The sequence below is a fragment of the Palaemon carinicauda genome, chromosome 1 (assembly GCF_036898095.1).
Source record: "Palaemon carinicauda isolate YSFRI2023 chromosome 1, ASM3689809v2, whole genome shotgun sequence".
Taxonomy (NCBI): Eukaryota; Metazoa; Arthropoda; class Malacostraca; order Decapoda; family Palaemonidae; genus Palaemon; species Palaemon carinicauda.
In genome coordinates, this window is record NC_090725.1 from 185,185,987 (window position 1) to 185,213,315 (window position 27,329).

The 27,329-nt window shown below is 42.5% G+C and overlaps 1 protein-coding gene across 1 annotated transcript in view; it reads left to right on the top strand.

Moving 5' to 3' along the window:
- LOC137652976 (leucine-rich PPR motif-containing protein, mitochondrial-like) overlaps positions 1-27,329 on the top strand; it is a 438,837-nt gene that overhangs the window by 374,373 nt on the left and 37,135 nt on the right. The window contains 1 exon segment of the mRNA XM_068386371.1: positions 1-147. This exon segment is cut by the window's left edge and continues 73 nt beyond it. Within this exon segment, the coding sequence (XP_068242472.1) occupies positions 1-147 (147 nt within the window).

Consider the following 27,329-nt stretch of genomic DNA (forward strand, 5'->3'; position numbering starts at 1 on the left):
AGATTGGAAGAAGCCACAAAATTAACCAGAGATATGGTTGCAGCTGGGCAATACCCATTTACTCGAGTTATGAAATATTTAATGGGTAAACTAAGTTCTGCTGGAGATACTGATGCAATCAAGTTCTTTGAACAACACCTGAATGAGGTAAGATAATTTTTTTTTCATATATTCTTCGTGGATACCACATACAATGTACCTTACTTTGCACACAGTGGATGGTATTAAAGATTATCTGTGACATCCTTATACCCAAGTTACATTGCTTTTTTTCTTTAACTTTTGATCCATTCCTTGTGGCTTCTTCCTACATAGATGCAATCTTGGTTTCCTCCTACATACACGCAGCCTATCACCATTACTTTTGCGTATAATTATGAGAATATTAATTTTACAAATAATTTTAAGAGCATGCAACAAAAGTCAGGAGAGTTCAGATTGGAAACACTTACTGGGTATTGCAATTGAACTGATTTAGTGTAATTTATAATTCTTTTACTATAGTTTTCATAACAAATAAAATTAATTTAGGAATTATTGATTTTATTCTGATATCAAAATTATCATGTATATTTTCCAGGAGGTTTTTCATTACCACATTAAGAATGAAATTTTTTGAGGAACACTTGCATTTATGACTAAATTAATTTTAGGAGGCATTTTCTCATGCATTTTCCAATATTAATGCAAGCAATTTGATTGGCAAATTAGGAACATGAACATTTTCCTCTTCATAGGGAAATCATATATGCTACTAATTCTGTCAGAAAAACAGAATTTTCATGATAAAATTTTTTAGTATAAAACAGAATTTTCATGATAAAATTGCTTCAGTATAAAACAGAATTTTCTTGATAAACTTTCTGGAGTATGTGATGCATTATGGGGCAAAATCTGTTTATTTATTAAGCACCACTTTAATATTATTTTAATTAATAAAAGTTAATCAGTCACTCATATCAATGAAAATAATTATTATTATTTAGTCCCTCAATAGAGTGGGTGCAGGTAAAATGCCTTATAGTTCCTTAACTTTACTTCTTGAATTTAGTGAACAATAGTTTTACAGTATTTTTCTATGTTGAATAATTAGTTTAAAAACACAGACTGGAACAATAAAAACTCTTGAAGGTTGGAGGCTGCAACCGTAGACTGCTGCTACACACTTCAGCATTCAGGCTGCAAAATCCATGATTTTTTACTTTAAGGGGACCGTCCGCCATGTCCGCCATTTTTTTTCCTAATGATCCAAATTACACAATTTCTATATATGTTTTAGACACATATAATACCTTCATCATATAAAAATTTCAAGTCATTTGATCAAAAACTTTTGGATTTATGAGCAAAAATCATGATTTAAAAAAAATATTTAGGTACATTTTTCCCCACTACTATAATACCAATTGTATTGAAACTTATACCACATAAACTACTCTAACAACCGAACAATTCTGTCAGACAGAATTTTGATTTTCCTTTCTGTTTTTTTTTAATGAATTTTTATTTTTTTTCCTCGTCTAGACGGAAAATAATCGTGAAAAAAAATGTAAAACGAAAATAAAAATTTTGTCAGACAGAATTGTGGGATTTTTATTCTTCTTTTGAACGATATCTTTTTCTCTGATATCGAACAACAAATAAGTGAGAAAAATGTACCTAAGTGGGAATAAGTATGTTTTTGAGTTATGAGCTCCCAAAGATTTGCAGCAAACTTTCGCTTCTTTTCTAAAAGAAATCAAGATAATATTATTATGATAACTTTTATTGTTCATTCCTACATAAATGCACCCTAAAGGAGGTATTTGAACCCTCAGTTTACTATTCCTATGTTATGAGTTGCCAGCGATCTCTAATTGTTGCCAGTGTTTTAGTTAGCAGGTTTCAGCTTTGTACTCTTATCCATGTTTCCCTCTTTCTTGGTTCTTTTTTCTTGTTCTCCACTTACTTTTTGTTCTTTCTATCACCTTATGTAACATTGGCATTGCTATAAAATTCCAGAGGACGTTGTGAAAGCACAATCAACATACGAACTTCAAGTAAATAAACACATGCATTATAATTTCTATTTGTCTTTGGAAACTTTGTGATTTTTTCGTAGCAGGTAGTTTTCATTCACCTACCCTCTACCAATGCCTTTCATTTCTGCCAGAGGTACGAGATTTCGAAACGAGAGAGAGAGAGAGAGAGAGAGAGAGAGAGAGAGAGAGAGAGAGAGAGAGAGAGAGAGAGAGAGAGAGAGAGAGAGAGAGAGAGAGTTGAACATTGTTATTATAGTATTTGTATAAATGGGAGTTTTTAATAATTGGAGAGAGAGAGAGAGAGAGAGAGAGAGAGAGAGAGAGAGAGAGAGAGAGAGAGAGAAGAGAGAGAGAGAGAGAGAGAGAATACAAGTATTTGTATAAATAGCAGGGGTATATAATTCGAGAGAGAGAGAGAGAGAGAGAGAGAGAGAGAGAGAGAGAGAGAGAGATAAGTATATTTTACAAGGGTATACGAACAAATGAAAAAGAGATTCATTCTATTATCTAATAAAAGGATGTACAGAGAGAGAGAGAGAGAGAGAGAGAGAGAGAGAGAGAGAGAGAGAGAGAGAGAGAGAGAGAAAGTACTTTTTACAAGGGTATACGTACAAATGAAAAAGAGATTCATCCTATTATAAAATAAGATGATAGAGAGAGAGAGAGAGAGAGAGAGAGAGAGAGAGAGAGAGAGAGAGAGAGAGAGAGAGAGAGAGAGAGAATAAGAATTTTTGCAAGGATATACGAACAAATGAAAAAAGAGATTCATTCTATTATCTAATAAAAGGATGTACGGAGAGAGAGAGAGAGAGAGAGAGAGAGAGAGAGAGAGAGAGAAGAGAGAGAGAGAGAGAGAGAATACAAGTATTTGTATAAATAGCAGGGGTATATAATTCGAGAGAGAGAGAGAGAGAGAGAGAGAGAGAGAGAGAGAGAGAGAGAGAGAGAGAGAGAGAACTACGCATCTGTCAAACTCAGTCTTGCAGACGACGCCATAAGGATGACGTCATCATTTAAAGACCGCTATTTTCATTGTTTGGAAAAATGATTGACTATTTGTTCTTTCTACAACCTTAGGTAACATTGGCCTTGCTATAATGTTCCCGAGGGCGTTGTGGAAACACAATGTACATACGAACTTCAAGTAAACAAACGCATACATTATAACTTCTATACATCTTTGGCATCTTTGGCTTCTGTTTTCTTGTTCTCCACTTACTTTTTGTTCTTTCTATCACCTTATGTAACATTGGCATTGCTATAAAATTCCAGAGGACGTTGTGAAAGCACAATCAACATACAAACTTCAAGTAAATAAACACATGCATTATAATTTCTATATGTCTTTGGAGACTTTGTGATGTGTTCGTAGGTGGTAGTTTTCATTTACCTACCCTCTACCAATGTCTTTCATTTCTGCCAGAGGTACGAGATTTCGAAACATGAGAGAGAGAGAGAGAGAGAGAGAGAGAGAGAGAGAGAGAGAGAGAGAGAGAGAGAGAGAGAGAGAGTTGAACATTGTTATTATAGTATTTGTATAAATGGGAGTTTTAAATAATTCGAGAGAGAGAGAGAGAGAGAGAGAGAGAGAGAGAGAATAAAAGTATTTGTATAAATGGCAGTGGTAAATAATTCGAGAGAGGGAGAGAGAGAGAGAGAGAGAGAGAGAAAAACTGCGCACCTGTCTAACTCAGTCAGGCAGACGACGCCATAAGGATGACGTCATCATTTAAAGACCGCTATTTTCATTGTTTGGAAAAATTATTGACTATTGGTTCTTTCTACAACCTTAGGTAACATTGGCCTTGCTATAATGTTCCCGAAGGCGTTGTGGAAACACAATGTACATACGAACTTCAAGTAAACATAGGCATACATTATAACTTCTATACATCTTTGGCAACTTTGGCTTCTGTTATTGTAGTAGACTTCGTTCATCTACACTCTACAAATGCCTTCCATTTCTGCCAGACGTACGATAGACCGAAATATAAGTGAAAAATCGCTATATATATGCAAAATTACACACAAAGACGATTTTGTCAAACTAAGTCATGCAGACGACACAGTATGGATGACGTCATCATTTAAAAACCTCTATATCTTCGTTATTTGTAAAAATAATGGGTTGAAACTTCTGGAGAGCATGTACGATATGTTTCTCTATACAGAGAGACAATAAAACGATTTTTGAATTTTTCAAGTTGGTATGCCAAAATACCACCGCGGACGGTCCCCTTAAGAAAAATATTGCACAGTTTTCATTAATCACTAGTAAATTCGGGTGTATTGCCCGAGAGAAAATCTCGAAACATGAATTTCTAGTTATTTATCCTGGTCTCAAATTATTCTGTTACAGCCTCATCAACCCTTTCTTTGTTAAATCACGTTTTATGTAGACCTGTATGTTTTTATCCTATGTCAAGTTCTGGGAACAGAGTCCCTGGTAGGCCATTGGTACCACCACTATAGGATTGAGACAATGCAATCGTAATTTCTAAACGATTCTTACCTTTATATGACCTTTATACTTCTTATATGTAGGCTTTAATTTTACAATCTCAAACATCTATGTTAGGTCAAAAATTAATTCATCATTAAATTCATTCTTTGATTACTGGATGTCCTACTAACTTGAGCATGAGTTTTTGTTAGTATATCAGGAATTTCTATTCATGAACAAGTATTTCTTCCTATTCTTTATATGTATTCCTTTAAGCACTATGCAATCCTGTTATATAATTCTTATTTTGGTAGTAAATCACCTACAACATTTCTATTAACCTTTGGTTTCTCTTGTTCTATTTTAATTCTTCCTAAATCAAAGTTTCTTACCTGACAACTGAAACAAAATATTGGTTGTTATATTTCTTTTAACATCTTCCTGTCTTTTTAAATAATCCTTCTTTTGTCATCTTAAACCTACCAATAATGTGATCTATCCTGGACAAACATCCAGTACTCTAAGGATCCTAAGATTCCTTTTATTCTTTCATTAACAATAGTCCTTCTTAGACAGTGAAATCACAATAATTTTTATGATTAATAAGTACATATACTCTATGCCTTAAACAAATTTCTAAACTTCTTTAGACCATTATTTGGATAATCTATCCTACTTGGTTATTTTTCATTTATTTTAAGACTACCCATTTCATAATTCACTTCCCTTCTTCGGGTTTCACTTTTTCAGTGAGACATTTCTTTTTATATTTACGAGGCTTCACACATTTATTTTTATAACTCCTTGGTAAGAGATCGGGTTATGTTAATGTAGGATCAAAAATTCATTTCTCTTCATTATTTATAGCCTTGTATTTCATTTGCACATTACATATTTTTAGGTTAACTTTATTTTAAGGCTTGTCTTAATTAGCAAATGCTGCTTATTATTCCCTAAGATCCTATCATTCCTAAAAAATCTTCTACATCTGTCAAATCTTAGTGGAGTAGGATTTCCACTTTAACCCTTATATCTCTACATATCTTAAATCTATCTACACTTTTTACTTACCCTATTCAAATCTAGGGATGGGTCACTCTTTAATCTGGTTCTTTATCCTGCTATTCTCCCTCTTTCTAGACTAGTTCTATTATTTTAAATGGCTCTATATTCTTACTAAACTTTGTAACATCATTCTATATAGGCTTATTCATTCTCTGTCTCCAAATTTTAGATGATCATCCTGTTATTAATTAGAGGAGCTGAGGTGAGCCCGTCGACTTCACTCTAAATTCTAGTGTACTTCAAAAATTCTAATAGCCATGAATGGCTTGTATTCTTTGACCATGGCACTTACAATATTCTCTATGTATCTTACTCGTCAATAATCGAGCCAAACATCATTTATTATCGGGATAGACATTTCATTTATATTCTACATTTTAATTCTACTTATGAATCTTTACTAGTCTAACTTCTATCCTCCTTGGGTAATATATCTCGGGATATTTATAAGGAGACTTATTTATTCATTTTAACACTCACAGTGTTCCTTATGGGGCGTTGGCTGATAGGTAATATTTCATGATTTGTACCGGTATTTAAAAAGTATTAGTATGTTTTGGCAGTTTCTGGCGCCGATGTTTCTATTCATTTTTAGTTGCAACTCTTCTATTTGCCTAACCTATCGCCTGAAATGGCTAATCTCTGCCTATTTCTTATCTATCCCTTAATCTATGCTCCTTATGGTAAATTATGCCCCTATCTGATTACCTAACTGTAATCTCTACTCCTTTATTTTTAGAAGTCATTACCCGCCATTCAGATGAGTTATTTTATCCGGAGTAGTATTAATTAATTAGTATGCATTTATCTTCCTTCATCTGAACTGCATTATTGTCTCTATTGACAGACTCTGGCATCCTATTTTTAGTTAACCTATCTTCTTTATATCTGCGGGTTATTTTTATTTAGGCATCACTATGATTTCTCTAGCTAAATTCTAGCCTTTTATATTTTGAGTACTGATCAGACTTTATATTTACTTAATAGCATCATAGCTCATTTATTATTCATATGCCTATATCTTCATCTTAAATCTTTGTGCTTAACAGCAACTTATGTCTTTTAATTCATATGCCTATAGCATCATTTATATTCTTTTCTGCCTATAGCAGCATAATTCTATAAGCCTATAGCTTCATTTGCCTCTTGACAATAATTTCTTGGAATTCCCTTTTTATTTAGGCTATTATTTTTTTATTCACTGTATTATCTGTTGACATTCCATTTTATTTATATGGCGCCTATTATATATTTATAAGGAGTATATTCATTCTTGGCTACTCTTCCTATTTTTCTTAACTTTCTTATTTCTCCTTGTCTTTTTAGGTAATTTCCATTTCCCTTTCTTAGTCCGGAGTCTGTTTCTTCTGTCAAATTCGTCTCCTACAGAGTGGCCAGTTTTGTAAAAGACTTATCTTTGACAAGTAGAATCATACCCTGACTATCTTATTTTTATTTTAAGCCTGCACCCCTCTCAAATAAAATTCATACTTCATCACTGATTCGTTTTTGAACGATATCTTAAGGCTCTATTGGGAAATGTTACTTAAAAAATATATCTTTATTCATCATTTGGCACATTTTAGCATTTAATTCTCTATCTAATCTGACGGTTCGTACCCCTTTATTTTCACTTGTTTGCCTTTCATTTCTTCAAGTCATTTCACCCTTAAAATTTGGAAGCAGGTATTTTTGAATATTTTATCACTGCATTGCATCCTAGTATATCAACTGTATTGGCAGAGTCTCTATAAGATAAAATAGTCACTTGCAACGTGAATGTACCTCCGCTACATATGCCTATCTTTCCTGTATAATATTTTTTGTCTTCCCGACTTCCTTTCTATCCGGCTAACTATTTTTATCTTGTTTCCTTTTTAACTATTTGGAGGATTTGAGTTTCACTTTCTTGCTGTAGGGCGTTTTGAGAAGTGTCTTCGTTTATTTCATGATGGGGTTCTTTATTTCTTTGCCTGCCCTGCTGCCCTATATGTCTTCTTTTACATTACATGTATTTTGCATGATATCGATCCACTTTTATGTAATCTTTCCCTAGACTTGAATATGTCCTTTCTATTTGTTTTAACTGTCCTTGACCTAAATTTCTGCCCAATATTCAGTTTAATTCTAGGGTAATTTGCGCCTCGTTCCAGTCTACTTTTCTAACTTCCCTACAACTATTTAAATTACTCAGAATTTCTCTGGTGGGATTTGTGGCTCTTAGTTCCTTAGTAGTTTACCTCCTAATTTCCTATCGTTATTGCTAGTTTCCCTTTCTCTTCATAAAACTCATATCTAGGATGCTATTTGTCACATATTTTAATGCCTCATTTATTTCTACATATAGGGAATTATCATTAGCAATAAACTTACCTTTAGCAAAGGAATCATGTCCTTTTTTACTGTTGCTACGTGATCCTCCATTTGTGCGGCAAATTTATTTACCGAGCCACCCTCATATTTTACCTATAGGAACTTATGTAGATTTGTTAACCTGTCTGTTTCTTTGGCTGATCGCCATAATTGCCTACATTATTTTTGAATCTCACTCAAATTTGCTTCATCTTTAAATTACTTACCACTCAAGGTTATGTGAGCATCACTTACATTTGTATTCACGGTTAACATAGCCTGTTTTATTTTGCTGTCTCATTGTTTATTCTCAGACTAACTATTCTACTTTCAATATAAGCTAACCACTTATGCACAGTATATTTCTCTAACCTTCTTTTATCTTGGTTATTTCTTCCTACATTTCCACAAAAATTGGTTTGTGTTTATTTTCCTACTGCATTCATGTTAGCGGGGTTAGTAATTTGTGTTAATTCTTTAAACTCACTTTTTTTATGGGAAGTTGCTTGTTTGTATTTTTCACCTACTTGTGTAATTCTAAATTATATTTCACTTCTATATTCTTTGGGCTGATAACATCATTAGCATCACTTTTAAAAAATCATAATACGTTTTATTTTACACAAGACATTAACAAAATAATTCATGCATCATTCAAGAAACCCTAGCGAGATAAAAATTTGTTTTTCCTATTCTTGAATGAGAGACAAGTTTTTCACTTTGAACTGAGAGACATATTTAAAAGAGAGATTCTTTTACTCACATTTCTTATGAGAATTTCTTCTGTTTAAATTCTTGTTTCTTTTTTGTCCTTTTGTTTACATCTTCTTCGCTTCGATAATTATTTCTTGTGTTTAAACTCTTGTTTCGTCTCATGTCCTTGCTTTTTATTTGGCATCTTGATGATTATTCTGCAAAGGTGTACAACTGGTATCTGGAAGAATTTATTCATTAATGTATGCACTGACAAATATCACACGGCATTTTATCCATTTAAGCTGCCACCAATTTGTGATGCCTTAGGGGCATTATCTATTTCTTTATTAAACACCACTTTAATATTATTTTGATTAATAAAAGTTAATCAGTTATTCATATCAGTGCAAATAATTATTATTTTGTTCCGTAACCGAAATACAAACCACGCTATTTACAAAGGGTTTACTTTTAGCGCAGCTGAAATGACGAGCCAATAGTTTTTAACGAGGGTTAATTACCCCCGCGCTAGTTAGCGGGGGGTGGGGAAGGGTAGCTTGCTACCCCTCCCCCCTCCACACACCGGTGACTTGCTTCACTTCACTTTTGGCTCGGCGGTGATCAGACGTGTCTGCTCATCGCCTTCGTGACAGCCTTTAATTTTCTGCTTTTTCTTTTCAGCGTGTGTGTTGGTTGGAAGTTGACCTTCAGTTATTTTCTTTACTATGCGTACATGCCCTGGAGTTGCCGGCCGTCCTTGTGGAACTTTCATGTCGGACGTTAATACGGATCCACACACCCTCTGCCCTCAATGTCGGGGCCGACGGTGTGACCAGGATAACATGTGCCGTGAGTGCAGGGAGTGGTCTGCCTCCCAGTGGGAGAGGTTTGGCCATCGGCGTAAGAAGAAGTCCAAGAGAGACCGTTCTCCTCCGGGGTTAGCCTTGAAGGAGGAAGGTTCTCGGGACTCTTCTTCTCCCGCCCAAACCTCCTCCGAAGCTCCCCCTTGGCCGCCTCCTAAGGAGAGTCGTCCGAGTGGGAGCGCAGGCCCTTGTTCTGTTTCCCTACCTTCGGTGGGGGGAGAGGGCGTCGCCTCCCATAGCGAGGCGGTTCCCCCTCCTCCTCCGGGGGAGGTTATTGATAATGCCTTATCCAGTGATGATCTTTTACAGATTTGGTCGTCCCTGGGGCTTAAGGGCTTGCCCTCTAGGGTCGCTCTTATTGACCTTGTCTCGTTGGGGGCCGCTGTTAAGCAGTCGCCGGTGGTAGCAGAGGTAGACCCTCTGTCTATTGTCGACGTCGTGGTGACAGAGGCCTCCGACGTGGCTGGGCCTTCCGCCGCAGGTGCTGTTGCTGGTGATGGTGCTCAAGGCTCTCCTCCTCCTTCCGTACATCCTTTGAAGGGGGAAGTGAGTCCTTCGGTCTCGACTGCTGCTCAGCTTCCTTCTGAGGGAAGTGTTTTGACGGAGACTCCCCTTCGGAGGACCGATGGTCCCGACGATCTTCCCCGAGGCCGCCTCCGCCGTAAGGCTCACCGCCCTCTACGCCACAAGGGCCTCCCTTCCCCTTACAGGGGGACTAAGAGACGCCTTTTTGGGTCTTCGTCCTCCGGGGGGGACTCTCCTCGTCAGCCTCAACCTACTGCTCCGCCCTCCTTGAACCTCTCTGCAGACCGCTCACCATCTCCTGCCGGATCTTCGCCTTCTGGAGAACTCGTCACCCGACGGGCAACGGTCCCTTCGGGGCTAAGGGATTCTTCCCTTACGCGAGCAGTGCTAGCGCACAAGCGCTCTCCTGCTCGCCAGCGCTCACCTGTTCGCCAGCGATCACCTGTTCGCCAGCGATCTCCTGCTCGCCAGCGCTCTCCTGCTCGTCGACGATCTCCTGCTCGCCGACGCTCACCTGCTCGTCAGCTCTCTCCTGATGTTCGCCCCCCTCGCCAGCGCTCTCCTGCTCGTCAGCTCTCTTCCGAGCGTCAGCGCTCATTTGAGGACCATCGCCCTGCGGTCTCTGACCACCCTTTAGTTCCTGCTGAACTCCCTGCTCACCATCTGCCTGGTCCTGTGGCTACGCAACATCGTGCTGCGCGTGTGTCAGAAACACATGTTCGCCAACGCGCCAGCGATCTTCCCGTTCCTGCTCGTGAACGCGCCGCACCACCTGTCCCTGCTCGTGAACGCGCCGCACCACCTGTCCTCTCACAGGACACGCGTCGACCTTCTGCTCGCCAGCGATCACCAGCTCGCCAGCGATCACCTACGCGCCAGCGATTACCTCCTCGCCAGCATTCACCTGCTTGCCAGCGCGCACAGGCGATCTTAGTATCGCCTATTCAACAGCGACAACTAGCGCGCCGACGTTCGCCAACGCTCCTGAAGGAACATGGTTCGCCAGCTTCTAGCTCGCCATCGCGCGATCGCCCGCCTGCACATGCCGCTCGCCATCGCTCGCCATTGCACGATCGCCCTCCTGCGCATGCTGCTTGCCATCGCACGACCCTGCACGATCGCCCGCTTACGCATGCTGCTCCTCATCGCACAACCCTGAACGATCGCCCTCCTGCGGATGCTGATCACCATCGCACCCCATCACGCGATCATTCACCTGCGCATGCTGCTCGCCATCGCTTGCCCCTGCACGATCGCCCGCTTACGCATGCTGCTCCTCATCGCACAACCCTGAACGATCGCCCTCCTGCGGATGCTGATCACCATCGCACCCTATCACGCGATCATTCACCTGCGCATGCTGCTCGCCATCGCTTACCATTACGCGGTCATTCACCTGCTCATGCTGCTCACCATCGCACACCAGTGCGTCGACATACCACATCGCGCCATCGCCAACTTGAGCGACTGCACTCACCAGCTCGTCATCGATCGCCTATGGATCTACATCGCCAGCGATCTTCCTCACCTACGCGGCAGCACGATCCCTCGCCGTCGCGCCAACGCTTGCGTTCGTCGCCTCGGACACGTGTTCATTTACCTGCCCACCCTCGCGCCCACTCGCCTGCGCGCCCGCGCGATTGCTCGCCTGCGCGCCCCGCGCGACCGCTCGCCTGTGCGCCCGCGCAACCGCTCGCCTGTGCGCCCGCGCTATGGCTCGCCCGCGTTCCCGCGCGACCATTTGCCCTCGCGCGACCATCGTTCGCGGCGAATTCCACAGCCGGTGGTAGCAGCAGGGACGCGTGCTCCTAGACGGCACTCGGGATCACCTCCATCCAAGCACAGGTTGGTAGTGCAGGACGAAGACAGGTCAGTACAGCATTCTTCCCCACCTTCTTTTCAGGCAGGTACCGTCGTGTCCACTCCAAAGGATCGCCCGATCCCTTTCTCTTTAGCGAGGATTTCGGACTCTGTGTCCTTGGAGCAGCAGACTTGGTTTGGTCCGCTGGCACGGGCGTTAGTGAGGGTTATGAAACCAGCACTCGCCGGCCAGGGTAACAAACCAGCGGCTGTCTCTCCTACGCTGAAGAGAAAGAGAGGAGTGGACTTCGTGGTGACTTCCCCTAGGGCGAAGTTGGTTCCCAAGAGGTCGGTCTCGAAGGTCCCTTCTCCTGCACGAGTACTCTTTCCGTCCTCAGGTGAGTCCAGTGAGGCGGTAGTCTTCCCCTCGGCACCAGGGGGGGAGACTTCGCTTCAGGCAGGAGAATCGTCTCGTGAGGAAGGGGCCCCTCGAACCTCGTTGTTGGGATCCTGTATCCCTCCCAGGAGGGAACCCAAGGATTCCAAGACCGTCCCTAAATCCTCTGCAAGGATTCGTCAGGAACCCACGACTACCCAGGGGAATGTCCACGTATCACCCCAGGAAGGGATTCCTGGGGCAGGAGACTTAGCTGCCAGCCCGCAGGGAGGAGAACAGCAAGAGTCCGAACATGCCTTCTGGCAGGTCCTAAGCCTGATAAGGACACTTAACAGACTTACGGATCCAGTCATCGCCCCCCGTGAAGGCAAAGACATGATTCTGGATGAAGTGTTTGACGTTCGGAAGGCCCCTAAGACCAGTGCAGCTCTGCCCTGGTCTCGGGGGCTGAAGAGTGCCAGAGCTAGGGCCAACGCTCAGCTCGCACTTCTTGACTCCTCCAGTCGTTCCACTGCCGGGAACAAGCTTATCCCTCCTCCTCGCCTTCAGCAGAGGAGGTATTTCGAGATCCTGGGTGAGCACAACCTTGCTCTTCCTCTCCATCACTCTGTGGAGGAGCTGGCGAAGGGAGTTCCCCTGGAGAAACTCTCTGCCCGGCAGGTGTCGTTCTCGGCGGCAGAGATCCTTAACCACGAGAAGGTCGCTAAGTGTGCCATGCAGGCCACTTCGTGGCTGGACTTCTGGCTAGGATCTCTGGGCATCCTATTGCGATCGGAGGACTTGTCCAAGGAGACCAATAGGAAGGCCCTAGAGACCTTCTTGCTCTCAGGCACCCGCTCCATCGAGTTTTTGGCGCACCAGGTTACCACCCTGTGGGCCAACTCGGTGTTGAAGCGTCGCGATGCTGTGTCCGAGAGATTCCATCCGAAGGTCCCCGCCGTAGATGTGTGTAGGCTCCGACATGCTTCCCTTCTGGGGGAGAGCCTGTTTGAGCCTCAAGACTTGGAGCGAACGGCTGAGAGGTGGAGGAAATCCAGCACGGACTTCCTCCTCCACAGGGCCCTTACAACTCGGCCCTATAAGCCTCCAGCCCCGCCACAACAGCAGCAACAGCCTCGTAAGGCTCCCAAACAGGCACCGGCAGCTAAGAAAGTGGTGTCTAAGCCCCAGCCCTTTCCAGCCAAGGTCAAGAGGGGCGGTAAGTCCTCCAGGGGAGGCAAGACTCCTAGGGGTGGCGGCCGTGGCCGCAAGCCCTAGGGGTGGCAGTCCCCCTGCGTGTCCACCTGTGGGGGGATGCCTTCAGCGTTGCGTCCGCAGGTGGCAGCAACACGGGGCCGATGCTTGGACGGTCTCGGTGATCGGCCAAGGTTATCGCGTCCCGTTCACGTCATCTCAACCTCCCCTGACAGCGAATCCAGTGTCGTTGAGCTCCTATGCCATGGGATCGGCAAAGGGGCTGGCCCTTCAGGCCGAAGTCGAGACCATGTTCGAGAAGGGTGCTCTCCAGGAGGTCGTGGACGGCTCCCCAGGCTTCTTCAGTCGACTCTTTCTTGTAAAGAAGGCTACTGGAGGCTGGAGACCCGTCATCGATCTCTCAGCTCTGAACAGGTTTGTCAAACAAACCCGGTTCAGCATGGAGACAGCAGACACGGTCAGACTTGCGGTGAGACCACAAGACTTCATGTGTACACTGGATCTAAAGGACGCGTACTTCCAGATCCCAATCCATCCGTCTTCCAGGAAGTACCTGAGATTCTGCCTAGACAACAAGATCTACCAGTTCAAGGTGCTGTGTTTCGGTCTCTCCACAGCTCCTCAGGTGTTCACCAGAGTGTTCACCCTGATTTCATCTTGGGCGCACAGGAACGGCATTCGTCTCTTTCGTTACCTAGACGATTGGCTGATCCTAGCAGACTCGGAGTCGACCCTTTGCCAGGATCTGGGGATCGTGGTAAACCTCGAGAAGTCCTCTCTGCAGCCGTCCCAACGACTGGTTTATCTAGGCATGCTAATAGACACCAATCTCCACAAAGCCTTTCCATCAGACGACCGGATAGCAAGGCTGAGGAGGGTGGCGGAACCTTTCCTCAGGCGAAAAGAACTCCCCGCCCAATCGTGGTTGCGTCTCTTAGGCCACCTATCCTCCTTGGCCCGTCTGGTTCCAAACAGCCGCCTCAGGATGAGATCCCTTCAATGGCGGCTCAAGTCCCGGTGGAATCAAGGATCCGATTCCCCGGACATTCTGATCCCAATGGGGTCTCTGGAACAGACGGACTTGCGGTGGTGGCTGGCCGACGAGAACCTGCGGAAGGGAGTGAGTCTTCTCGTCCTCCCCCCGGAATTGACTCTGTTTTCGGACGCGTCAAAAGAAGGGTGGGGGCCGCACGTTCTGAACCAGAGGGCGTCAGGCCTTTGGTCAGAATCAGAAAAGTGCCTACACATCAACCTGCTAGAATTGAAGGCCGTCTTTCTGGCTCTTCAGCAGTTCCAACGGTCCCTGGCGGGTCACTCCGTGGTGGTGATGAGCGACAACACCACGGTAGTGGCTTATATCAACAAGCAGGGAGGCACTTTTTCGCAACAGCTATCCCATCTTGCAGTAGAGACTCTGAGGTGGACCGAAACCCACTCGATAACACTATCAGCTCGCTTCATTCCTGGCAAGAGGAATGTGCTCGCCGACAGTCTGAGCAGGGCTTCGCAGATGGTGAGTACCGAGTGGTCTTTGGATCCTCAGATAGCCAACAAAGTCCTGACTTTGTGGGGTTCCCCGACGGTGGACTTGTTCGCGACAGCCTTGAACTTCAAGCTGCCCCTGTACTGCTCACCAGTCCCGGACCCCAAGGCACTGGCAAGATGCTTTCCAGCAACGGTGGGACAACATCGACGTGTACGCCTTCCCACCATTCTGTCTGATGAGAAGGGTGCTCAACAGGACCAGACTATCGGTCAACTGTTCCATGACTCTAGTAGCTCCGCTATGGCATCACGCGGAATGGTTTCCGGACCTTCTGCAACTCCTGACGGAACTCCCAAGGGAGCTTCCTCCACGACACGAGCTTCTCAGACAACCCCACTCCGGTGTCCCTCACAGGGCCATAGCCTCGCTTCGGCTTCACGCCTGGAGACTATCCAGCGGCTCCTCGCGGAGAGAGGCTTTTCGCAACAGGTTGCGGAGAGAATGTCTCGGCACCTGCGAAGGTCCTCTGAGGGAGTCTACCAAGCGAAGTGGAGAGTCTTTTGTGGTTGGTGTCGTGGAAGGGGTATCTCTCCACTCGATGCCACTATTCCAGAAATAGCGGACTTCCTCGTGTATCTGCGAGAAGAAATGCGCCTTTCTGTCTCGGCAGTGAAGGGCTATCGCTCAGCCTTAAGCTTGGCCTTCAGATTGAAGGGCGTGGATATTTCTTCGTCGCTAGAACTCTCTTTACTCATACGTAGCTATGAGCTTACCTGCCCCCAGTCGGAAGTGAGACCCCCTCCTTGGAACGTGGTTCGAGTCCTCAGGTCTCTCAAGAGACCTCTCTTCGAGCCATTACGCCAGGCCTCCGATCGCCACCTGTCTTGGAAGACGGCTTTCCTACTCGCCTTGGCCTCGGCCAAGCGAGTTAGTGAACTTCATGGTCTCTCGTACGACATCGCCCATTCAAGGGGATGGGGGGAGGTAACGTTCAGGTTCGTCCCTGAGTTTGTGGCCAAGACTCAGAATCCTGGAGTGCCCGATCCTCGGTTCGACTCTTTCAGGATCGCGAGTCTCCGTTCTGTAACAAACGACCCAGACCAGCTGCTACTATGCCCAGTGAGGTGTCTGAGGTACTACTTGAAGAGAACGGCTGCAGTCCGTCCTCATGTGCGAGCTTTGTTTGTGAGCACAGGCAGGACAAAGAGGAGGGTCACCAGGAACACCATCTCAGCTTGGATTCGAAGGGTTATCCACCATGCCTTGAATCCTGACCCTCCTCCGTCACGTCGCCCTCGGGCCCACGATGTCAGGGGTATTGCTACATCCCTGGCCTTCAAGAGAAACTTCTCTGTGACGCAGGTACTTCAAGCTGGGGTCTGGAAGCGTCAAACGACCTTCACAGCCCACTACCTGCAAGACGTGACCCACAGGAGCCTCGATACGTTCTCTATCGGCCCTGTGGTGGCTGCACAACAGCTGGTCTAACCTCAGGCTCCTTTTTGGACGAGTAGCAGTAGGTTGAGGGCGTTGTTACCCGGTCTTAGTCTGCGTGAATGAAAGAGTATGTCTGACCCTTACTTCTTTCTTCATTCTCCCCTCTCTTGGGGAAGCAGCATCCTGGTCCTCGCATAGCTGACCTCGACCTCTGCAGGTAACCCATGCTTCTTTGTGCTCCTAGTATTAAGCTTAATACTGTTACGTCTCCCATACCCTGACGAGGTGGTATGGGGAACGTCCTATCCTAGAATTCCTATCTGAAGGTCTCAAGGTCAACTTCATAGGACGAGTCACACTCTCCTCCTCACACTGCTTATGTAGGCCACTCGTTCCTAGCGATGCTAGGAACCTGTGAGGTACAGGGGCTCCCTCTCTCTAGTGCTGCTCACTGAGGGATCGAGCCCCCGGGCAAGCCGAAGTCAGTAAGGCTGGGGACTTTCCACCCTTCCTAAGGGGTAAGTCACCCTTTGTAAATAGCGTGGTTTGTATTTCGGTTACGGAACAAATGACAAATTCGAAGATAATTTGTATTTTTCCTAACCATACAAACCTTAGCTATTTACACATATGTGCCCGCCATCCCTGACCCCCAAGTCAAGTCCTACCTCTAAGTGAAGTGAAGCAAGTCACCGGTGTGTGGAGGGGGGAGGGGTAGCAAGCTACCCTTCCCCACCCCCCGCTAACTAGCGCGGGGGTAATTAACCCTCGTTAAAAACTATTGGCTCGTCATTTCAGCTGCGCTAAAAGTAAACCCTTTGTAAATAGCTAAGGTTTGTATGGTTAGGAAAAATACAAATTATCTTCGAATTTGTCATATTTAGTCCCTCAAGAGAGTGGGTGCAGGTAAAATGCCATATAGTTCCTTGACATTACTTCTTGAACTTAGTGAAGTGAACAATAGTTTTACAGTATTTTTCTACGTTGAATAATTAGTTTAAAAACACTGACTGAAACAATAAAAGCTCTTGAAGGTTGGAGGCTGCAACCGTAGACCTCTGCTACACGCTTCAGCATTCGGAATGCGAAATCCATGATTTCTATGTGGGCGATTTGGGGATCGCTTCCTCCTTGTGTCCACTCATCGACACTTCTTCTTGGTAATTTCTCCTTCATTGTAGATAAACTTATACCTCCCAATTGAAAGGTAAAATTGTTGGCAGATAGGGAACTTGGTCCCATCGTTGTCCGGCTTTGGACACTTAAAAAATTTCTTCTTGTTAACTTGACGTTTAGTAAGTGCAGGCCAACTCTGCACTTGGTGTGGGACCTCATCCTAGGACGGGGGAAGAAGGGACAACCAACTCTGACGGTTTACTTTTGGAAAGAGCGCCTCTCTTCTATCCCATCATCGGCTTGAGTAGCTTAGAATAAGGGCGTTGTAATTACGTCACGTCATGTGACTGTTCTTGTGTTTTTATTGGTCCCCTCTTCTGACGTAATGATAACGTCATTATTCCTTTGTGTCACTTCCTGCTTCCTGGCAGGCGGTGAACCAGCGTGCATTTCTGTTGCGTGAGTCACTCGATATGTTTCATCATTTGGCCGTTGTCTTGGCGAACTAAATGCGACATAAGCCCTTTTCACAAATATTGGCTTTCGAGTACCATTTGACTCCGATTTCCTTTCTCTCTCTCTCTCTCTCTCTCTCTCTCTCTCTCTCTCTCTCTCTCTCTCTCTCTCTCTCTCTCTCTCTCTCTATCGTTTAACTTACAATTAAAATTCATATAATACTTAATCAAATACACATGTCACCTATTCAATGGGAAATTTTTTCCTTTACATGACAAGTATAAAACAGAATTCTCATGATAAAATTTCTTATTTTTATAATCACTTATTGCTTTCTCTTCAGGAGCTTGGTGTAATTGAACTTTACCAGTAAAATTTTGATTTTCCAATTTTTTTTTTTACCTTTCAATAAAATCCTGCCCTTAGAAAAGGAAGGAAAAATTCTAGCGATAAGTGGTAGGCGTATCTTTGTCTCTTCCGTTTTTAAGCCTAAAATATCCTTATCCCCTTGATACCATGAGACAGTGGGGAGGAGAGTGGGCATATATGTGAACATAGGTGAGTATATAAATAAGAAATTTTATTAGAATTCTGTTTATTTCATTGAATGCTCCTGATGTTTATATTAATGTCTCTCACACACTGCTAGTAGTGGAACCCTAGTGAAGGAAAGATAGTTTAGGATGAATTTGAGAAAGTAATATACCATGGTTAAGATTTACTACCCTTCCCTAGATTGCTTTTAACTAATCATCTCAAAATATGGTTTGAAATACGGGACTTCGGATTTTCTATTAAAGCTATATGAAAAACTGAACTGTAGCTAGTTTGAATGATATTTCTTGATCTAAAGGATACTTTAATTGATACCAAATCAATTATTAAATTTAAATCACACACTTGTAGATAAGGGAGTTTAAAATAAACTGAAGTCAAAATTAATTAGACCACGGTCCTGCAACCACTATGGGGCCTAATGCCAAGTAATATTTATAAGCACACATGATTCTTCAAGATAATGTGTAGCAAAATCCTTCTTGGTATGCTAATGAGCTTCTGTTTAAACTCTTTCCAAAGAAAGGTATCTAGAAAATTAAAGAGAAGTTGATGGCCTGCTCAAATTTTGTACCTTTATTTTCAATCCTATTATTAGATTTACATTCAATTCTTTGTGAGCTACTGCGATTGTGAATGATACCGCAGATTTGGTCATAGAGTGATTAGATACCTTAATCCCTCAAAACACAATAGGGATGCTATCTCTTAACAACTAAAATTTTGTGCAAATGGTACCGAAAGACACTTGTTGAATAAATAAACCTATTTCTGGTGAAATAATTGATCCATTTTCAGAAGTTATATGAAAAAAAGGAGTAAAACTAAAGAAACAAAATCATCTTGATGTTCCCCAAAGGTTATTCAGACAGACAGTGTTTGTAGCCCTCTTATGTTTTTAGTTAAAGGTAAAGACAACAGGAAAAAATGTTTTAGCTTTGAGATCTTTAAGATAATATTTCAGCTTTGAGATCTTTAAGATAATATTTCAACTGTTCAAAATTTGGAATTAATACATAAAATAGGTAGCTATTTAAAATTAATTATATGAGTTGTAAGTTTAAAGATATATATACTGTAATACCTTTTAAATACTGTAAAACCACAACCAAATTTTATAGAAAGATCCCATCTAATCCCTTATGCTTTTGTGCAGAATTATGCTTGTCTAAATATAAATCCCTTAATGCCTGCAATTGATTGTTTATCATAAAGTTAACAATATACAAGCTAGGCCTAGTCATTAACATAATTCTTAGTTTTGCACCAGTCAATATAAACATTCCATGTGAAGTTAAGGCAAAAGAAAAACATTATATTTGGTTTGTTGGAGATGCGCAGCGCATCCCGCTGTGCATCTATTATGTCAGTCTGTTCGTTATAGTAGGGCATCGCTATGCATTCAGGCTTCTCTTGAAGAATTTATTATTAAAATCCATTCTGACGACACTCACAGTAGGGGAAGAAGGACAAAAGGACAGTAGTAGTCTAGAATCTGTAGAAAGTGAAAAATACATGAAAACAGTGGTACAAGATCCAAATGTGGGTTTGATAGTGATGCGTCTAGGGAAGATGTTTTCGTGCATGACTATCATGGTGGAGCAAAGTTGCCATCTGTAACAAGGAATACTGGCCCTTCTACCTCTAATGGAACAGCTGGAAATATATCTCAGGCTACAGTAGCTAGAGATAATCAGTGTAGTATTCAAGATGAATATCAAGCAAGAAAGGACAAAGTGTTTGGTATGAAAACACCACAAGAATTACGTGTTAGCACCTCAAAGTCTGGTATCAGGCAAGATGAACAGATAACTGCTTATTTTTAAATATAAAACTTACCCGCTGGTTATATAATGACTACATTGGCTAAAGTCCCTGATGCCCTCGGCAGGAAATTCAAAATCTCGCGGCTTAGCGCAGATATGCCAGGTGTACCCCAGCGCCCTCGCGGTACTACAGGTAGAACTCTACTCAACTAATTCAGATTTTTCCTGTCGGCCATAGCTGGCTGTTCTATTGGAAATTCTCTCGTTTTCTTACTCTGTTTGGACGTTATTTGGTGATGTATTAACGTTTTTGAGTTTTGGCTTTCGCATATTTGTTTTATTTGATCTGTGATCACGTATTTATAACTTAAAAGGTAGGGTTGGAAGGTTTTTCAACCTATTTTAAACCTCACGAAAGCATAGGGGCGAAATGTAAACATTTCGTCCATTGATGACGTCACAGCCTCTTCCGTAGGCTAAAAGTCTGTCTTGCTTTTTACAAGAATATAAGTGAATTTGCTTTCAAAGTATTAAGTTATAAATTAATTAAAAGAATTGTTTTGAGAAAATTTTATCCTTTTAATAGTTTTCTTTAGATAATCTTCGATCTGTTTGCAAAGATTAACTAGCGTTCAGTTTATTTTTGTTACGCAGTAGTCAGTATTGTTACGATATTACAATATATTGTAGCGATTTTATAAATAGTACATTCTTCTTACTTCTTAAGTTTTAAGTTGTACTATATAAAAGGAACATTTTATTTTGCAATTAATTGGTCCTTTCAGTATTTTTTCCTTAGTCAGAGATTAAAGGAAGTTACAGTTCAGTTTATTTTATAAGATGCAGTATTCTTTACAGTCGATGTAGCGCACGATTCTATGTATCGTTGTTGCCTTGGTGGTTTTTGGAATACTAAAATTGTTCGTATATTATTTATAGATGTTCCAATGGTGTGAGTGATGATTCGTCTTGTATTGGAACCCCTTAATTTAAGGGTTTATTTTAATTTATTAATATTATATCTATTAAGGTAATATTTGATATTTAATGTTTTGTTACATTTGTATGGGATTCGGTACTTTTGCATTCCCATTCAAACAGTATAAACAGACTATTGTCCAGTGACAAAATTATAAGTCTCAACCTACGGAGTTAATTTCGTTTGAGAGGGCGTATACTTTGGTTTTCAGGTAATTATGAAACTATCTTTGAGCCAAAGAGTAAAGTGCAAATTTTTTAGTGATAAATTGTGCAGTGAATTTTATTCAGTGGAGAGTGCTTCTACAGTGAGCCCTCGCTACTTCGCAGTTCGACCATCGCGGATTCACCACTTCGCGGGTTTTTTTTTTCATAACCCATATATATATACTTATCGCGGATTTTCCGGAAATTTCGAAAATACCGCGATATCTGAAGACCCCAAATACGATATTTCGTTACCTATAATTCCATTAATACTGTAATTAGTAATATCTGCTCTTACTGATTGTTCATTGCATTACATATGACATATAATTCAGCACAGAAAGAAATAAAACACGAAAAGAGAATGTGATCATACGATAATTCAGTACTGTATACAGTACGTAGTAAAATTAAATCGAACATGAAACGCAAATCAGATGCAGTCATACCATATTAGAATGGTGTAAGGCTGCTGATGGCTACTACTGTACTACAAATGTAATGGATGTGCTTCTTTTCCATGAATCTTTTGTATGTATACGTATGTAGTACTGCATCCAATAATATTCTTTGTTGCAAAAATCACATCTCGAATAAGCGTACGAGAGAGAGAGAGAGACACATCCTACAACAAAACAAGCGTAAAATAGCGTACGTAAAGCTGTATTATTATTATTGTTATTATTATTGTTGTTGTTGTTATTAAAATTATTATTGTTATTATTATTATTGTTATCATTGTTATTATTATCATTGTTATTATTATTATCATTATTATCATTATTTATTATTATTATTATTACTGTACAGTATACGTAGGGTATCTTGTACTTTGAATTGGTAACCTACGTAGCATATAAGACGGGTTGTGATTGGTTCAAGCGCTGATAGATGACGAATCAGAACCCAAGTTTTGTTATCTAGCCTGTGATTGGTGTTTTGCCCGCATCTCCAACTTTCAGCATCTTTTCGCGGTCACTTTCTCTCCTGCCGTATCGCTGTGTAGACGTTGTTAAGTTATTGTGAACTTTAATCTGTGCTGTGCGTGACTGTCATAAGTTGAACTTTTTGTTGAACTTTCTGTTAAATCCTACTGTAAAATGGCTCCCAAGCGTTCTGCTTCTACTAAGGCTGGTAGTGAACCTAAACGCCACCAAAGGATGATGACGATTGCTGAGAAGGTGACGCTTCTCGATATGTTAAAAGACGGTAGAAGTTACGCGGCCGCAGACCTCGAAGACATGACGAAATCGGCCAGTGAAGAAGACAGTGAAACACAGGAAGAGATCCAAGAAATTGTCGAAGAAACGGGCTTAACATTAGATCGGCTTGCCAAGCTCTGCAACCTTGCGAAGGAGGTGAAAGAAATGTCGCAAGAGTGGGACGAGGATATGGTTCGTTCTGTGGAATTCTGCAACAAGATCGATGACATCATGACTCCCTACAGGATGCTCTTCGAGCGAAAAAAGAAGCAGCGGCAGCAACTTCCGATCACAATGTTCTTCCAGCCTCGCAAAAAAGAGCCAGTTCCTCGTGCTACTATGCCCTCGGAAGAAATTAAAGAAGTGTCCCAGGAAGAACTTGAAGAGGTGTCCCAGGAAAAGACACCTCCGTCTGAAGAGACGTAAAATACTATCATTGGCTGCTCAGTCGAAGACATCATCAGCTTCATCATCATCATTTCTACTGTGCAGCAAATTCATCGCCATCATCATTCAAGTTTTTCTTGAACTTCTTTCGTGGTGAGTACAGTAACAATCTTTATTTTTTACTTTAATATTCTAACATTTTAATATTTGTGCCTGTTTTAGTTTAGTACTGTATGCATTAAGTTAAAGGGAAGGTTTTAAAAGTCTGAAGAATATACATGTTGTAACCTATCATATTTTTTTTGTTTAAAATTTACATTTACGTACGTAAAACGATCTCTCTCTCTCTCTCTCTCTCTCTCTCTCTCTCTCTCTCTCTCTCTCTCTCTCTCTCTCTCTCTCGTAAATTATTTTCCTGCTTTGCTACGTACAGTATGTACTGTATGATTTTATATAGATACGGGAAATAATATTTGTAATAACATTTTCCGAAAGCTTTTACTGTAAATATCATTATTTATCACTTTCATCATGCGCGTTAAATGCCTTCTTTGTTTACTGAGCATACTTTATGACGCCGTCGTTTCAGGTGGCGTCATAAAGAAAAACATTTCATTTGGAAGTCCTAAGAAAAATTAAGTAAAACATTGGTAATAACAAAATCAATATACTGTATAATCAATATAATCGATGCAAAAACTAACCTATACACAGATGTGTACACTAAATGCGTTTGTTTCTTCATTATGATCAGAGAAACGTAAACAAAACATTGGTTGCCATTTTTTATCGTGCTTTTTGGCGTGTTTAGGAAACGCATGATATAATATCACCTTTAATATTTGTGCCTGTTTTAGTTTAGGGTACTGTAGTACATGCATTAAGTGTTCTGTACATTAAAGGGTAGTTTGTTAACAGTACTACGTACAAGGGAAGGTTTTAAAAGTCTGAATATACATGTTAAATAAATAGGTAAATATGGTGTCACTACTTCGCGGATTTTCACCTATCGCGGTCGGGTCTGAAACCTATCTACCGCGATAAACGAGGTTTCACTGTATTCGGACTTGTCGTTATTCTAGCCTTAGACCTCTGTCGAGCTCCTGGAACCAAGGGAGAAGTTAAGTCGAACGGCGAAAGGAATCGAGAGGGTAACCAGGCGTTACAGTCTTTTAAGACCCGAACTGAAGTCCTCTCGAGCGTTTTCTGTCCATCACCAGAACGCTCACCCTCGCTATAGATAAAGCGAGGAATTAGTGTTTTCAAAGGCTAAGCTGAAAATAAAATTAGATTAGTTCTGCATGTGTTACGTTTCATGCGGCGCGGATGCAGTGCCGCCACCTCCACCTGATGGGTGTCGTCTCTCGACAGTGGCAAGCGCTATGGATCGATGAAGATAATGCTGAATACGTTTCGCCTAAGGTTGATTCTTGATCTTTGCAGTTAGGCATGAAACAGCATCTATCTTCGTTTATGCAGTCTTTTCAGCCTGCCGTTAACAGTGCGGTTGGGTGTCTCGATTCCGGTCTTTGACACGGTCGCACAGGCGACGTGTCTTTAACGGTGAAGACTCGTTGTCGCACAGGCGGCCTACCAACCGAAATGTTCAATGGTGGGAGAAAGTGGGTGCATTACTTCGATTACCTGCTCAACGCAAACCGAGTGCTCGTAGCGCCTAGTATCAGTCTATCCAAACGCACCAACGTTTGCCAGGCAGCAGAGCCGGCGAAGCGTCATCGGAACGGTGCGGCAACGGAAGCGGAACATCAACAGAATGGAGCAAAGCGCCACGTCAGTGTGGACGCTTCAGCGTCAGTGTGGACGCTTTCAGCGTCAGTGTGGACGCTTCAGCGCCAGTATGGACGCTTCAGCATCAGTGTGGACGCTTCAGCGTCGGGGTGGACGCTTCGCTACCTACGACAATAAACTTTGATGTCTACCTGACCATGACCATCTAGTGTTGAGTTATTGTTGCTCCAGGCACTATATTAAGAAATAAATCTTAACCAGAAAGATATTATATTTTTGGACCAAGGCCTGCTGGGCTAACTCTTGTTTGGGAGAACTAGAATTAAAACCTCTAAGTATTGAGGTCTGAATTCAGAATCATAAGGAGTGGATTCCCAAGAATCAAGACTTCTCTTCCTAGGATAGAGATTGTAAAAGGAAGGGAATAACTTTCAGAAACTCATGAAAATTTTTCTAGAGTTTCCCTCATATTTCTTATCTGCTACTCCTCGTTCCGACTTCAGAGTTTTCGCTAGTTGAGTTGGTGTCGCTATTTATTTCATTTTAGTTTTATTACTAGCCAGCTGCAACCCTAATTGGGAAAGCAAGATGCTTTAACCCAAAGGGCTCCTTTAGGGAACGATGGCCCAGTAAATTAATGGTAAAATGAATAAATAAATTAACATTGAATCATTCTCAGAAAAATAACGAACCTTACTGTAGAAATTGTTGCACCGCTAGCAGCTGCAACAATAGAAAGGGTATTAAGGCCTTTATGAGAATAGAACGTAAAAGTATATCTCCCACCATGGGCAGATCTTTTATGATTTAATGTATTATGTTTTTAAACCCCTCTTGTTAGTGACTCGTAAACATAGCGCAGTGCTCTGGAGGAGGTGTTTGTTTGTGTTCACCGTGCCCCTAGTCCTATACCTCTTCCTTACGTTCCAACCGTTGGGAGAAGGAAGGTCGGTAGGCTGAGGGGCTTCGCGGACCTCGTGCATTAAACATTTGTTCCTTCGAGCGATATTGTTGATGCAGTCCAAGACGTTCCTTCTCCACTTTGGGATGATGAAGTAATGCTCTTTTCTTCGCCTACGATTGTTGAGCTATGACATCACAACCATGTGACATAATATCTTGAAAAGAGCAAAGTTGGAATGTCTTGCGTATTAGAATGCAGTTCCCGTGACGAAAATGACGTTCTACGTTTTCCCTGTCTACCAGACTAGGAAGTTACTCGTCATGTATGCACGCGAACAGAACTTACCCTCGCAGCAGGCGTGTTTTGACACTTAAACAGGAAGCAATCGGGTGTGTTTTTTCTTCCGCGAGAGAAGCGGAAGTCTGACAAGTCACATACAATCCTAGCTCTTCCTCTGGAATCTGACGCACTTTCAGGGAGGAAAGACTTTGTCCTCATCGAAGGATGCAAAACTTAGACTTGGTAGTCACCAAACAATATGTCCAAGACCTTTCAGGAGTCGTATGTTTTCTAATAACTTATCCTGCAGTAACTAATTTTCTTTTCAGAAGAAGGCGACGTGTCAGCACCAGAATCGTGTAAGACACACAGTTCTTCGGGGGAAAAGGTGCTCAGTTTGCTTCTGTTCACACTTCTTCTCCTCCCCCAGTTTGGGGAAATGTCTATTACTTTCTTCTGAGGTCTAGCGACTACTGTTGACGGTATCTCACAGCATTGGATACGTTCAGTTCGCGCACAAGGCGCGCTTGAAATATCATAGGGACTCTCCCATGTCTCTCACAGAACTGCAGTTGATGTTCTCTCCCCGGCCTTCGCCCACGCTTGAGTTGGCACACTCCCTACCCCGCGAGTGTAGATTTGGTTTGAGCTAAAAGAGGTCTATTCCATCTGTGTTTAGCATTTACGATTCTCGGGGTGGAGAAAATTTTCTCCTAAAAGAGTCTAAGGACTACCATAGATCAAAGAAATGGTTGTGTGTTAGTGTCAGAAGGAATAGTTCTCCTATGCTTAGTAACGCTTCCTCGCAGAGATATGCTCGTGTTACGAGAAGCGTTAGAGCGGGTGCTTGTAGCAGTCTGGTCTCTCTCTTACGGCAGACGTCACACAGACACAGACGCAAGTTCTGGTCTCTCCCTCACGCAGTCGCAGACGCCAGTCTGGTCGTATGTTGGACGCTGACAGTCAAAGTTGATCCTTCCAACAAGTTGTCCCATTTTCGCGGTCTGCGGGATGCGCGACTATCACTCATGCGGACGCATGCTCCACGCAGACAACTCTCGGCAAACAGTTATGTCTTTCCGTCAATGACCGGACGCTATGCTGTCGCCTCCACGCAGCACGCTGTAGATTTACAACAAGCGGGACACACACAGAGTGCTGTATCCATACGACAAGGTGAACGCATACAGCACGCTAACACCTTTCGGCAATGCAAGCACGTTAGACGCATACAGTCAAGTCCTTTTTCTCACAGCAGTATATACAGACTATTGTCTCTCCTTTGCGTCTGCCTGGCCTCGCAGCTAACGCTCCCTTGTGTCAAGCTTTGGCTTTAAGTTTGTTGAACACTCGCTGATTATATACGATCAGGTCTTAACCTCACAGCATGAGGTTCACGTTGTTGATGCTTCTTTTCAACAAGCCTAGCTTTAATATCGGTTTCTTGCGAC